The sequence below is a fragment of the Struthio camelus genome, chromosome 2, assembly GCF_040807025.1.
Source record: "Struthio camelus isolate bStrCam1 chromosome 2, bStrCam1.hap1, whole genome shotgun sequence".
In the NCBI taxonomy this organism is placed as follows: Eukaryota; Metazoa; Chordata; class Aves; order Struthioniformes; family Struthionidae; genus Struthio; species Struthio camelus.
Genome location: NC_090943.1, coordinates 101,047,980 through 101,063,724, shown reverse-complemented (window position 1 = coordinate 101,063,724; position 15,745 = coordinate 101,047,980). Strand labels below are relative to the sequence as shown.

Sequence of the window (15,745 nt, the reverse complement as noted above, 5' to 3'; positions counted from 1 at the left end):
AAGAAAGAATCCCGAAACGTGTGTTTTGAGTTCTCAGTTTTCCCTTTTCTGGCATTTGTGAAAAGTCTTCTCCCTGACAAAATCTCCTTAAAAGAACACCCTTCTCCCAGATTTAACCCTTACCTGTGCAACTCTTCAGGGAAACTATCACAAGTCACTTGTCAACAAATTGTAGCTGTGTAGAGATAAGACTTCTCTATCTACCACTAATTTATTTCTGTCTGATGTTTTCAGCTTTGGTAAGTAAATATATATACATATATGTGTGTGTGTGTGTGTGTGTGTGTGTGTATTTTTTTTTCTAATCTAAAATTTAGTTAAATTGAGATATGCATTTCTTCCCCTCTCTCTCCAAGAATTCTCCAAATCAGGGAAAGCCACCCTTCTCTGACTTTGGTGTCACCCATCTGGGACACCACCCAGCAGCTGCAACTTGCAAAAAAAAGCCTAATAATCTAGATTCCTGAGGAAAAATGAGCTCAGGAACTGATGTTCCCAGGCTCCAGCCAGCTCCCCAGCAGCCTAATGGTAGGACAGAAAGCATGTTGCCTAGGAGTTGGACAAGCCTGCAGTGGAGACCAGCCTGGCTGGCAGATAAGGTTTGCCAGGTCCAGTCACGGTCCTCTCCATACTGCTGGACACTGGCCAAAAGTCAACAACCCTTCCGTAACATCTTGATTTTGACAAGCTGGCATTTTCTAGGGAAGCGTTCCCCTGGAGAAGGAGAAATAAACTTTTTGTTTGTTTGCTTTCTGAAATCAGTTGTTGTTCAGTGCTTATTCCGAAACTGAAATGACACATCACCTATATTCTTGATTGTGTGAGGAATTGTTTTGTGCAGTTTCTGGGCTGCAAATAAGAGGAAGTAGTACAAGCAGGGAGGGGGAAAAATAGATTATTACTTGCTCATAAGCTAGGCTCTTCTATAATGGTAAAAAATGGCTGATTATCATAAGCGTTTTAACTGGTTGTAGAGTCCCTAGGAAAAGGGCATTCACACAAATCGACCGCCTGCAAACTGCATGTCAGACAGGCAGCATACACTCCTAGTTGTTTTGTACTGAAGCTTTTGGATTAAAAAAAAATCCTTTAAAGAGAAACACTGAATTTTCATGGTCTGTGTTTTGTTCCCTCTGCCCTCAAGTGAGCAAGACATTCATTGGAGAAAGAGAGATTTACTCCTAGGATGCTCCAGCACTTTCCAAGATTGTCACTAAATGATTCACAGAGTTGTTCCTGACAAAATTCTCAACCTCTCTGTCAACGAGGCCTGTCTAAGAAATGGCCTCTGATGCACTGACTGCATTCCTGAAGAATAAACCCATTCTTATTATTCTTCCTTTCCACACAGGCTAATACAGCCTGACTGTGAATGAAGTGTCTTTAAAACAAAAAAAAAAAAAAAGAAAGGTAAGAACGTAATGTCTAGACCAACAAGCAAAAGAAAAAAGTCACTTTCCAAGAGCAGCCTGTGATAGAGAAGCAGCAAAAAAAAAAAAGTTGTGTTTTTCATTGCTATAGCTTATGAGCTGACCCAGCTTCACTGACGCTAAGAGTCGCAGCCATTCACACATTCACACGCGGCAAAGAACACCTCTAAATGCAGCTTTACTTGGTAGTAGTCCGATTTAAAAATATATGGCATTTGTTTTGCAGTACAGTCCCAGAAGACTGTGTGATTAATCCTACTGAAGACCTAGTATAAAGCATCTTTGGGCAGTCAAAGGAGAGTACAGCTGTAACAGACAAACGTTCATCACTTGCATGGATGCTCAGAGGGCATGTATTACATAAAGAAGCATCTTCAAAAGCGACTTGCACATTTATCATTCCAAATCTCACTGAACGTGGGCGCTTACAGCTGTATACGGACTTCAGCCTTAAGGAGTTCAGTTACTTCTCTCCATCAAGTGCAACCAGAAATGGAAACTGTAGAACACATGGGTTGTCCACCATTGTTACAGCTAAGCTAGACACCTGTACATGCTCCTCTGAAGTGTTTATGTCACTTTAAAATGAAATTAAATTGTAGATCTTAGAGACAGGCAGGAGCCTAACTCAATTAAACTTAAGCGTCTAAATATCTGTAATAAATTAATCCAACCAAACCAAACAAAACAAAAACTTTAGCTAGGCTCTTGAGTGATCTCGGTCCATCTATCGTATGCAGAATTCATTCCCATGCTCCTGATATCTTTGACAATAGCAATATGGCAATGAAGAAGTCCAATGCTCTAACTACGGTTTTCTACCTTTTGTAAGCACAAAGGCATAAGGTTGTTTGCCCTTTGCAGATACCGAGGGAACGTCCTCCCTTCCTGCACTTCTGTGCGCTGCCAGGAGCACCAGCACTTTGCCTGAAGAAAAACAGGATTCCCATCTCCTACCACTTCTAAAGCCGGCCAAAGTGGCCAATGAGTATGCCTGCTCCAGTAGTGGAGTGTGGAGGTGTGCACGACTAAGCAGAAATTCCCCATTTGTTGAACTTTTACCTACCTAGGTCACTAGTCACACCTGGCTTTACTGCAATAACTCTGGAATTTGTAATGTTGCAGTGGACCACAGGCAATTCAGTAATATAAACTTCTCATGAGCCAGCACATGTAGGAGTTCAATGTTCAGCGATAAGATATCAGTCCAAGGATAACTTTTTCTAACGCTGATTGTTGCCATACTTGTGAAGATAAGATTCCAAAAGTGATCTATGAAATTTCCCCCACATGCACGTATGCATTTTTATATATATATAAAAATAAAAATAAATGTATATACATATGCCAGGTGCATTTCATTATCTGCAAGTACCACAGCAGGAACAATAAGGGAATGTTCAAAGTTCAGCCTTTTTTGTACACAGTCTTAAGAACTGTAGTCCAACAGTTGTTAATTATGTCACAATAACAATCCATGAAATTTTTCCCCCAAAGCTAGCCTATCTTTTGCAAAATGGTGGTCATTGGCTTAAAAGGGTTGCAGGGCTTTGTCCTCCTGCACTTGAATCTTTCCTTTTCAAAACAAGTTTCTACAAACACTCTCATTATTAGGTAGTTCTCCTGCACTCTGATCTGATAGTGCCTCTCTGATCAGTCTTTTGATAGCATGGCACTGTTTAGAATGATTAACTTTAGGTCAAGGTACCTCATGACAAAATAATAGCCTAATGTGACTGCAATCTTCAGCGGGATCTCAAAAGTGTAAGTAAAACCACCAGATTATAGCCATCCTATGTCTCTAGCACTTCCTGTGGTCAAATTGAAAAGGAAGTATTAAAAATAGAAGGAAGATTGTTCATGTGCCAGTTCTGCTTCCCCATCATATATATACTAGGTACCACCGGAGAGAGATATCTACGTTAGAGATTTCTTGTGAGCAGCCATTAGCATAAAAAAACAGAAGTTTAAAAATCATGCAAAAAGCTGCATGCTGTTAGCTACAATGCTTTGTTATGGCTCCTCTTCTTCCTCTGAGACAAGTCCCTGTAGCATCCCTAGGCCTTAGCACCCCCATTTGTAAATGGAACTAACAGCACGGGGCTATTTTGCAAAGTCTTTAGGAGGGCAAATAAATTTTATCATGATGGTTGCTCAAATACTACGAGGTGTTGAGGGAAATACCTCAGTTTTGTATAAAGTATATATTTCTATAGCTAATAGAATGTGTATGAATGACACATGCATCTACTGGGGGCACACAGAGGCCACAGCATGGAATAGCAGGAGTCTGAAAGTGACAGTGGCCCTCCAAGCTTTGGAAAGGAGCCAGTCCTACCTTTACATCTCACTAGTACTGCCCTTGGTAATTGTCATCAGGCCTGACTCTGCTAGACACCTGCCATCTGCCTCCATAGCACAAATGAGAGAAAAATCTTAAAACTTCCATTGTAAATTCACGGCTGTAACAAAGACAGCACAAACTAGGGCAGTTTTCACTTCACTGGTTTGTTTCACTCTAATGCTATCTTTTACAAGGTTTTACTGTTCCTCTTTACTTCTAGGTTTGATTGTTTTCCTTTTTAGTATCTCAACAATCACAGGGTGACAAAGAGGAGTGTGAGGAATAAAGAAAACAGAAAGGATTTGGTTAGTAAAGTACAGGCAGTTCTTTTCCCTTTACATGGCCAAAACTTAAAAGCCTTTCATTGCCAGGGTTACAAGCAGCTTTTCACAAGCATTTCTGGTTGGGAATATGGTATTTCTTCCCAGTGACACTATTTTGTTTGTCTTGGCATGCAGGCATTGTAATCTAGTCTATATATTACAGCACTGTGCCTTAGCACAAACGGCAGGCATTTCAAACCCTATTTACTTAGGTTTCTTCCTTGCCCAACAAATTATCTAAAAATAGATCATCAAGACCTCATATTTAACATCTACGTCATTCCTTTTGGCTTACATGAGGTAAGGAATGCAGTTGTTCTTTTTCTCCTCTCTTTCACCAACTGTTTGGATTTTTCAGTAGATAAGTCCCCCTTTCTCCTTTCCCCATCTTGCTTGTCAACAGCCAACAAACCACAAAAGCCTTGTTAGGATAATGTTCCCCCCCTTTTTGTTGTGTCTCACTTTTGTTGTCTGAGATAGAAGAGGATGGAAATCATTGCCCGGAGAGATCCTCTCCTATCCATATTCTTGTCTGATCATGGTAATCCCACTGACATTTCTGTTCATAATGTGGTACATTTCAGCTGTAGCTGCTTCATCCTTGGAATCTTAGTCCGGATTTGTTTTCAGAAATGGTTGATTCTACCTTCTGAAACACAGAATACTAGAATGGCATCTTGTAAGAACACAATGGGAACCAGGGTACTGCTATGATACAACTGCACCCTAGAGGAATTAGTTTCTGAAAGTAACTTTCAAACAAGCAGGACTAAGAAATACTCATAGCCAACACCTAGGTATTTGTTATGCTTAACATTTCCCAACTTCCTATGGTTCAGTTATTCTAACTTTTGTATTCTCCAGTAACCAATTAGTGCATGAATGGTAGAATAGGACTTAACTTGGGGTCAAATTTGTTCTTGATGTAAGCAGTCACATCTTCACTGAATCAGGCACAGTGAGCAAAAGACAGAGAGACAAAAGCGGAGAGACAGATATAAGGTAAAATTCTAAACTTGCTGAAATCCATAGGGATTGTCCCACTGGCTTTCAGGGGACTAGGGCTTGAGTCTTATGTTGGGAAAATGTTTAAAGAATGGGACGGAGAATGAAAGAAATTTAGGTCAAAGAAGAGTAAGGAGAGGGAACAAATTTTCAAAAGGTTTATGAGTGAAAAGAGGTAGAACATACGGAACGAGTAGCAGAAAGGAAGTTCAGACCAGCAAAACCTTGTGTTCGGTCCCAGCAAAAGTAACATCAGCAGTGATGGGAAGACATACTCAGGGCCTTGCACACGAGTCACTTCCTGTTATATACAAATGTTAATACTCTCCTTGGACTATAATGAGCATCTCAGTCATTTAATTAAACAAGGCCTTATTAAACAAGGCCACGAGAAGTAAAGAATGAAAGGGCCCAAAATAATACCACCTGGAGAATACCAGGAGTAGTTAAGCAGACCCAACTCTATACTTGGAAACCAAGCCACCTCTGAAGTGATGGTATTTTCCCAGGCAAGACACCAGTACACTCTGTTCCTTCATTTTCTGCATAAAAAGTATAGGAGTTTGTTCTCCTATAGAAAGAAAACAGCAGAGGCTGAATGAGCAGGTATTTTCATTATATGTTACTCTGGGGATAAGAAACAGATCTAAAGATGATTGTCCCAGTTAAACAGTATAAGTAACTACTTCACGTTTCCCAGGGAAAGTAAACACTCTAGTCTGACAAGAAGGTTTTTGAGGCCAAAAACTCTGTCTTCGTTTTTTATGACTTGCTCTTTCTTTGTCTAGCTTGCTCCGTCTAGAATTACGTAATCACCTCCCTGAACCAAAGCGCTCATTCCAATCAGACTGGGCAAAGGAAATATTACAAAGCAAGGAAGATTCGCCCTGATAAGGGGCGAATAAGGTAGAGCTAGCTACCTTATCAGTTCCTATGCCTGCAGTGCCTCGTGGCCACATATGAAGTATGATCCCCTCATAGCACACGAAGGTTAGATGGTGACAAGAAAAGTCAGGGAGTTGTATAATTATGCAGGGCCATTATTTTGCCACTGAGAAAAGTGTTGCTTAGTCACAGGTAATTGGAAAGCATTTCATGAGCTCTGGACTAACAATGACATTTTCTGCTCTTTCACTCCCAACTGTCTGATATTTTCTGGTAAGAAGTACAGCTTTCCTAAACCAGTGTCAAGTCTGCCTGAACTGATCTGAGCAGGGAGTGGAAAGGAACAGGTGATGAATTTGATCACAAACGTCTAATCAGTCAGTCAAAAAAAAAAAAAAAGCCACCACATCCAGGCCAAAATTTCCTAGGTCACTGAGGGTCTTTCTCTATCTGTATCTTACAGAATTTCCCTTTTCTTGGTCACTTTTAACCATCATGAGATAGTGAAACTGACAGCAGCCTTGAAAAGCAACTCTAAGCTTTCCCAAAGTTTAGGTAAGATAGTTTCTGAAAGCTTGGGCCCAACTCAAAGATGCACAGAGAAGAATCAGAATAAATATATATTTGTCTAGGCAGCACTCAGACATCCCTTTCTACACAGGTCTGTAAGCCTTGCTCAGCAATACAGAATCTGGGCTCTCTTACACTACATGCTGCTTAAATTTAATAAAAAGATGGGCTTTGCTTCCAAAGTAAGCTAGTCTCTAAGTAAGTGTATGTAATGTATGTGACATTTCTAAATCACCTTTTTATTGATGTTGAAGTTATTTTTGGCAGAGAAAGTAAAGTTTTCCTTCTCTCCCCCTTTTTTTCCAATCACACAAGATTACGGTATGTCTGTACAGTAATCTAATGCCCTGTAGGCAATCCAGTACCTTGCCCAGACATTTTTAAGTAGAGTAATATTATGATGGAAATCTCCATATTTGTGTCTTCTGAAACAAAGTCTGGTTAGGCTAAATCACTGCTTTTATTTAAGGCGGGAGAGGGGGGTATACTGTCCATTTTAAAATATACATCTGTTTTTTTTTCCTCTCAGCCTATTAAAACAGACCACCCTGAAAAACTGCAATTTAATAACCAAATATATTCTTAAAGATTTGGAAAAGGGGATGATTACATCACAGGGAGAAGTAGCAATAACTGTCCCAAATCAGTGCGGGATACAACACATAAAAATGCATTTTCCTACAAGCAGATGTATTTACACCCTTACCAGCAGTGGTGTAAATAAGAGGGCAACCTAGCCATCAGATGGGCACCTACAGCTCTACAGGCAGAGAAAAGCCCCTTCTTTCAACACACAACGCCGTGCAAACATCTGAGAGTCCTCTCCAAGCTTATCTCTATGTACTGCCTCATTATTTTCCACTTAAAGCCTCCCGTACTAATTCACTTACACCGTCATGCCGCTGGGCAGCTCCTTTGGCATTTTGACGAGAGCAGGCAACCCCCCCCCCCACCCCGGTCAGCCTCCCCCCTCCCCGGCTAACGGCTGGCCAACGGTCGCACCCGTCGAGGGAAGCCCCGATTTCCCTCCAACAACACCCGCCAGGCTCCTGTCAGTTGCTCCCCCTCAACGGCTCGGGGCAGGGTCACCCTCCCTCCCTGCCGCCGCGGAGCGGGGGCCGCCGCCGCCTCGCCTTACCTTGTACTTCATGGCTGCGGCGGGCGCGCGGGGAGCGCGGCGGGCGCGCGGGGAGCTAGGCGGCGCGCGGCGGCCCCCGGCGCATCGCCCCAACGCCTGCAGCTCCACGCAGCGCAGCGCAGCGCGCTACCACCGCAGCCGCCGCCGCCGCCGCAGCAGCAGCAGCAGCACCACCACCACCACCAGCAGCAGCACCACCACCACCACGCCCGTCCGCTCGCCTCCTCTCAGCGCCGCGCCGCCCGCCGCGCCGCCAGGCTTGCCCGCTCATTTGCATAGCACCGCCCCCATTGGCCAGCGCCCGTGACAAGGCGCCCCTCCCTTCCCTTCCCCCCCTCCCTCCCCGCTCGCGCCGCCGGGGTGGCCGTTACCTCGGCGGAGCTGCCGTTGGGGGGGGGGGGGAAGGGGAAGGGGAGAGGGGAAGGCGGGGGGCTCGCTAAGATGAGTTGCTTCCTCGCTTTTCTTAAAAAAAAGGAAAGAAACCCGCTCACAACGTGAGGGCCGACAGCCCTGCTTCCTGTGACCCAGCGGCTCCTTGACAGTCCCGTGTCGTTTCAAAGCCGTTCACCTCATATTCTCCACATGAAACGGGCACCGAACAAAAGGTTTTCTGTCTGCCGCCCCTTCCTCCTCCCCACCCCTGCTGGTGTGTCTCTTTTGCTGAGAGATTTCTGTTGTTCTCAAGGTTCAGAGTGGCCTGGCCGTCAGTGAAAGCAGCCCTGGGAATAGCTGCCCTGAAGTGACAAACAGCACCAAACGCTGCTCAGAGCCTCGCCTGCTCCCTCAGGGGCCTGTGAGGCTGAGGGGAGCGGAGCCGGGCCTGCCCCGACAGCCAGCCAGTCGTTTCTAGGTCGCAGATGGACCCAAGACTATTTCTAGTGGCCTAAGGAAAAACAGCAAATAATAATCTTGTACTACTAAATTACAAACATAACTTCCACAGTACAGTGGCATCCTTAAATGCTCATGCAAACCGATCCACTAGAGAAGGATGCAAGTGCTAAAATGGCTTCATGGCTTCTAAAGAATGTAATACCCTTTTCTGTAATCGCCTCCTCCATTCTCTACTTCCAGGATAAAATATGAAGTTGTATAGCACGTATTTACTAAATGCATGCAAAACTATTTTTCGTCTGTATTTTTCTTCTTGACTGCACATGCCCTAATAATATGAGTCCCTGTCAATACAAGAGATGTATCAGTTATAAGTGAGGAAAGTGACCGTCTGCTCTCTGCACTGCAGAACATGCTGCTGACTGTGCTCTCTATGCGTTGCTGTCGCTTCACTAGCTGCTTGGCCTCTTTTTTTTCTATTTTTTTCTTTATGTTTGTTTGCTGATTTTATAGTTTTTCAGAGGAGTTTTGGGCAACGTTCTTTTACGTTTTCAGTAGTTTCAGCAGAACAAAGCTTGCCTGGTTGCTGTATCATTAGATACTTTATTTAAGAAAATAATTCTTTCAGTGAATTATTTCTGAATTTCTTTGATTATACAAAGCCAGCTTACAATTAGGAGAGTGCAAATCTCTTTGGAGTGTTTCTGTAACTATAGAGTTTAATTTTTTTTTTTGGCATATTTTTTCCCTTCACTCTCTCTGAGGATAAAATTTTCTCCTGGGGTACATTTCCTAAGGACAGAGGATGCAATGGCTAAGGTGTTAGCATGGTATTTAACTAGCATCCAAATTCCTATTCCTTGAATAAGCCCTGTATAATCTCTTTGCACTCCATTCTTCCCATATGTGAAAGCCTCCCTTTCTGGCACCATTGTCAAGAGGATAAATGCATTAAAGATTGTAAAGCACTTGGTTACCACATTAATAAAGACTAGATAAGCGCCAGAGACCAATATAAGAAATGCAGAATCATATTTCTGACTTCACCTATATTTAAATCCAGAGTGTATCCGTTTTCCAGTCATCCTACCAATATAGGATTTTCATGCGATTGTTGTTTTTCTTCTTCAGAATGCTTTACAATTTCTAGAAGCTGTACCTCTTCCTCTGTTTTAGCCTGTAGTGCTTCTGATATTTTAAAAATGTACCTGACTGACCTTAATATGCAGTAACAGATGTGTTAATGTCAAATTCTAGTTGGGTGTTCCCTTGTATATTTATTGCTTTCCTTTATTATGCATTCCTCCAAAATGCATACTAAACATGTTTAAGTAGATGTCACTGGAATGAAATTTTGGGGCAGCAAACCCCAAAGTTTACCAGTGTTGATAGCTGTGCTTTACAATTGTAAAGGAACAGATAAAATAATTAGTATTTTGCAAGGAAGAAGAAAGATTGCTATCCCATACTACTACCTCACTACTAAGTCTCACTGTTGGTTTTATTCAGACTCACCCTCCCTCGAGTCTGTCTCACCTACTCCGTTAACCATTTTAGGTTCTCTTTGAGCTTTGAGGGTGCTTTTAATTTCCCCAAGGGTGAAATACTCCCACTTAGTGTAGCACATCTAGCAGAGCTTGCAGCATGGCTGAGCTCCCTGATGCATCATGAATATCAGGAATTGGATATACCTTGAAAGAGGCATTTGTAAATATGATCCTGTAACCTTGACACATTACTAAAAAAAGTGAGGACTGTGGAAAGCACACATTCGTGGTTAGTGCAAGCACTTAGCTTTTCTTAATAACCTTGTCAACTGCTGTGCCTTGACTATGTAATACTGCATTTCAGGCGTAGTAGTCTTGGGAAGTTTTGAATTGGTCGCCTTGGGTAATCAGCTAAATTATACAATGGAACATGCTGATGAGGAAGCCAAGACCTGGCTTTACCAGTGTCTGTGTTGTAGAGGCAACTCGAGCTATATTGCCAGGATTTATAACGACAGGGCCCTATTGAAGTTCTCAGGAGGGTGATTCATATAATGGGCCTTTTTGCTTCACAGCACAGCAATGACTTGATTCACTGCCTTGTATTTTATGCCGCTGCAATTCTAGTGAAGTAGCAAATGAGTTCTGTGACTTCATCTTGTGCCTGCATCAATGGCTTTTGTTTGTTTGTTTGCTTTTGCTGAGGGCAAATTAATATTATTCTCTGCTCATTTGGGTTACCTAGTGCTTGTCTGCTTCTTTCATACACCATCCTGATGAGCTGATTGCTTCTTTTATTTACCACTGTGTTCTCCTTATGTCCTCCCAATTGCCAAATACAGCTCTGAGATACCTGGGGGAGGGCAGCAGGTGAAATGGTCCTGCAGCCAAAGGGGCTGCTTGTCAACCAAGCTCTATGCTTGCCTCCCGCACCCCTCAGCAAACAACATGAAACAGAGCTGTCAGCCAGGCTGGGAAGGGAGTACCCACTGAAGCAAATCAGCCAACTAGTGTGCTGTGAACACTGATAGGAGAAGAACACGAGACAGATATCCTGGCCCAAAAGGTTACTAAAACAAAAAATCCCTTGTTCCCCTTTCCCATGACACAACCTGAGAAGAGAGAGACACAGCAGAGCGTCTCTCTCACAGTTGAGAGAGTCTTTTCAGAACAGGTCTGTGAGCTCTGGATTTTGGAAGCGCTGAGCTATCTTTTTTCCTGCACAAAGCCCTAAGTATGCTTTGGATAATGTTATGCAGCATCTTCATCACTTCTTGCTGCGATACTTGGCCAGGGGATTGGGATTAAAATTAATTTAGTTATAATGCCACTGCACTTTATGAGCAAAGGAGAGTCCTAATAATGAGCCTTGATCCTACAGCCTATATAATGCTGCCTGAACTGGTTCAGCTGCTGTGCAGCGGATTGAATTTAAACAGTATAGAATGGTTTTATACACAATCAGAATTTGGAATTTGCTTGCTTGGAGAAATGTGAAAAAAGATGAAATGCTGCTGTTTCCTGAAAAGAAAGTAACAAGAATTCACCACTGGTGTGGGCAGGCTTCTGTGTGTATCTGGACAGAAAGGCCCTGCTCCCATCTCAGTAAGTAATAATTAAAAAAACCCTTCATTTTCATCCAAAGAAGGGAATAGCTTGCATTTCAGCAAATGAAAACAAAATCTGTTCTCTTTTTCTTTGACCAGTGATGGAAATCTTTTCAAGGCAAGCAGTTTATTGCATGCAACAGTAACAGAAACCTGGAAGAAGGAAGGGTTGACAGTGATTTTCTGTAGTGGTCAGGTTTACATACGAAGGTCATAGTGTGAGAAAAAAAAATCTTAATGGAAGTATCTTTTTAAATTTGACTATTTTTTGCCATTTAATTAATTCTAGAATTCTACATTTCTTTTAAAATATATGGAACCAGTCTTAAAGGCATCCCCCATCCTTTAATAATAAAACACAAAAGCTATTCACATTCTCAAGAATGGCATTTCATGCAGGCCTTCTTCAGGAATCGCTCATTTAACTTTGTAAGTCAACCATCAAGGCCCTGTTTAGTGACCCTCCTTCAGATAAAGTGAATAAATGCAGCTCCCTCTGTCCTCTCTGTTTTTCTTCAAATGCCAGCCAGAAAGAAACATACTGATGTCCTCCCACCCCAAAGGCTTTGAAAGTGAATCCAGCCTTTGTTAGCTTGGGAAATCATGGAAGGCAATTGGAGTTTAGATATTCTGGCACTGTATTATCACTAAGCCACCAGCCTGGGCCGGTGAACAACGACTGAAAAGTCAGTTCAGAGTTTAAGGAAAGGATGAATATAAATACCACTACAATTTCCATTAGAACCAGGCAGTCACCTTCTCAGGAGGAAGTGAGCAAAGGAAAGGGAAACAGTGGAATCACTATTAAAACAGCATGAGGGACCCATCTCACCCTGGGGGAATGGAAAGAGAGGATGTAAAATCAAAGTGAAGTAGATTTATCTCTCACTCAATGCTGAATACTAACTGCAGATAAGGATGGAGAAGAATAGCCTTTTCAGGTCCATGCAGCACAGCTGCAACAGTCTAGTTGGAGTAGAGCATGTGGGTCAGTTAAGGGGGCTTCAAATTCTCAGCAACATAAGTAGGAATCTGTGTAAAACAGCAGAAGTCACAGCAGAGCTGCCATGGGCACTTTGGAAAGTGAAGGCAAGTCAGATCTTTGGGAACCTTGATACAGTGGGTGGATTGGGTAGGAGAGAGGGCAGAAGCTGGTGCCAATGTAGGCAGTTTCTACCCTTCAAAGTAGCTGCCACACTGTAGCAGACCGTGTTCCAGTGCTTGCCTGCCCACGAACCGGTGTTGTCAAGAGGGCAAGAAGAATTTAAAGTATGTAGGGAAGACTGGTGACAGAAATGTGTTAGGATACAACACACACTGGCCTAATGCTTCCAGAGATACTTTAAAGGGCTTATTCGTTTCACAAACAAACAAAACAGTCGAGCAGTTGTGCTCATAGAATACACTCCTTTATTTTCCCCTCTGGCACAGAATATTTTTAATAGGGTTTTTATAGGGTTAAAAAAGACAGCCTTGCTGCCAGAAGTGTGCCATGCATGCCATTCAACTTATTGATGCCAAAAGTAAAGAGTTATTTTTTTGCTTAAGAAAGGCCGAGAAATAGCGCAACTATGGAGAATGACAAAAGCCTTCTGTTCTTGCTAATTCACAATTGTATGGATAAAATACGATAAATGTAATACAGGGAGGTTGCTCAAGAGGAAGTATCTGTTTAGGCATCAGAGCTACTTTAAGATGAAAGGAATCCAGAACTGGAATCGGAATTGCCTCAGACAGTTTAGGCATGTTAAGTTTTCTATGCTGTTATGAAAAATCATAGTCCTAATATGCAAAAGCTCAGATCTTTACCTGAGCTTTCTATTTAAACTTTCCCCAGTTTGAGGAAAATCTAAAGTTAAGATTTTATCCACATGGATCATGTTTCCCTATTCTGCCAGGTATTAAAATTGTTATAATAAGAGTAAAATGAGTAGTTGCTTTTGTTATTTTTTTAGTAAAGGCCAATCACCCCACCGCAGCAATATGATCCCAGTTTGGGGACATCCCGGGCTCTTTGCAGTACATGCGTTTGGCATACTAAATTTGTAAGAATGGAGACATGATTCAAAAGCCCACCCAAGGGAGAAGCTACTTTCTGTGGACTGTGTTAAGTTCCATCCATAAAGGAGCCTTTCGTGAAGGAAGGCATATGAGTGAGGGTAATGAAGTACGAAACAGAGGTCTGGAATAAAAAGGTTCACCTTTCTGCATGAGAAGTTCCACACCTAGTGTTTGATATATGGGAAGATCAAGTTTTGAAGAGTAGCATCAGTAATTTTTTTCCTAGCAGGTGCCATCTTTCTTGCCTCCACACAAACTCGTTAATATGCAGTTACTGTCATCCCCAGGAAGTTTTTCTCAAATGTGGTAGCGTACCGCTCTGTGCTTTCCAGTCTCTGGTGCCCTGCTTCTGCGTACTCTTCACGCCTCCCTCACCTTCCTCTCTTCCTACCTTTGCAATCCTGCAGTCAGCAGGATGGGAGGAGAGGAATTGAAAATGAAAATGTAACAGCATGCAAATTAGGGACATTTTTTAAAATTAGTCCAAAGTTCTTTTTTGCATTTACCACTAGTTGCCCGTGAAGCCTCAACCTGGAGATGATTTGAAACTTGAGAAATGTCAAAGGGATTTACTTCTTTTGGAGGGAGACCATACGATAGAAAGAGGAGCACCTTTTCTCTCTTTTTCCTCGAGCAGATCTGTGGAAGTCAGTTGATATCCAGCAGAGAACAGCACGTGAAATGTTTCACACTGTCTGGCTTATTTTTCTCTTCTTTGGGTGTTGGTATTTAAACTCTCATCTCATACTCAGTGTCAATTTGCATCTTCACAAAACTGCCAAAAATGGTTATCCCTGCTGCCATCTAAATCTGTTTATGGTCTGCTCTCCCAAAACCATTCTTTAAAGGAAAATGACTGATTTCCAAACCCCTCCTCCTCTTCTGTTATTTTTAACAAGCAGTTCACTCCAATGTCATTTAAAGAAAAGATCAGTGCATTACTGCATGTTGCAGGACTCTTAGGAAACAATACTGGAAAAGAAGGAACGTGGGAACTCTGTTCTCTCTCTTTTCTATTGCTGCTGTTTGTCAACTCTGAGTGCTTCCAGCAATAGGGTAGCCAAAGGCAGGGGTTGAAAAGGACAAAGCGTGTTCCCACTGGCAGTGCTTCCCTTGACTTCACTGGGACGAGGGTTTGGCCCACACCGTGTAGGATTCTGAGTTCTGGCTTAACTGGTGCCTCTTAGCAGACTATCTCTGCTGAGGGAGGCAGCACTGCAGATAACTAGGCTCTCACAAGTGAACACCACAGTTATGCTTCTGCTTTCTTCAGGCTGGACACTTAGACTTGCACAGCTGACAGAGGCACTTGGTATCATGTGAAGGGAAAGCTGCACACAGCAGCAGTTTGCTGGTCACTCCTTCAACCTCTATATTCTCTTTCCTGTCTTTACCCCCAGGGTCCATCCTTTTCACACACCCTACTTGACTCATTATGTAGGTTAGTCATATTTCCTCCTAAACTCTGAGGCTTGAGTCATAGGGTTAACATGAGGATTCAGCCCCACGCCTCCTAAGAGTTCAGCCTTGACTGGGAGCTGTGTAGATCCATCTCCACATATACTTACGGCTCTTATGAAGCTACCGTTTCAGAAAGAGCTTAGCTCATTTTTTTGCACCAGAAAGTCCTGAAGAATCTATGCCTGGAAGCCATTGTTAAAAATTGCAGGGAATGCCAGGGCACTGGAGAGGCTCTCCTCTAATTTCAAAACAGTTTTGAGAGAGAGCATAGCAGCTCTGCCTCTCTAGGCAGTAAGTATGCCTACTTACTGTTTGCCTTACTGCAAAAGGACCTGACTCATGCTTCAAAAGTAGGGCACTGCAGCTCACAGCAGTAACCCCAGCTACCATGGAAGGCTTCCACAATGACTACTCCAGAAACTATTGTTCCAGTGAAAGAGCCCAAAAAGAAGGCCGTGAAGGCCATGTATATGCAATCCTCTCTCCTCAGAACATGAGCAATGCTCTAACATGACTACCTAGTGGTGTAAACACTTGCTCACTAACATGAAGGCCAAAGAAGAGCTGACAGAGTAAGTTTCAGTATATAAAGATAGAGTC

The 15,745-nt window shown here is 42.7% G+C and overlaps 1 protein-coding gene across 4 annotated transcripts in view; it reads right to left on the bottom strand.

The window, feature by feature from the left end:
- NEDD9 (neural precursor cell expressed, developmentally down-regulated 9) overlaps positions 1 to 15,745 on the bottom strand; it is a 108,366-nt gene that overhangs the window by 37,362 nt on the left and 55,259 nt on the right. The window contains exon 1 of one of the 4 annotated variants that reach the window (XM_068931856.1): positions 7,696 to 7,960. The exons of 2 other annotated variants lie outside the window; for them this stretch is intronic. In XM_068931856.1, coding sequence (XP_068787957.1) covers positions 7,696 to 7,707 — 12 coding nt within the window. In that variant the 5' untranslated portion in view covers positions 7,708 to 7,960. Of the gene's footprint in view, positions 1 to 7,695; positions 7,961 to 15,745 lie in introns of those variants that run through there. One more of the 4 variants, XM_068931858.1, reaches the window with a different exon arrangement.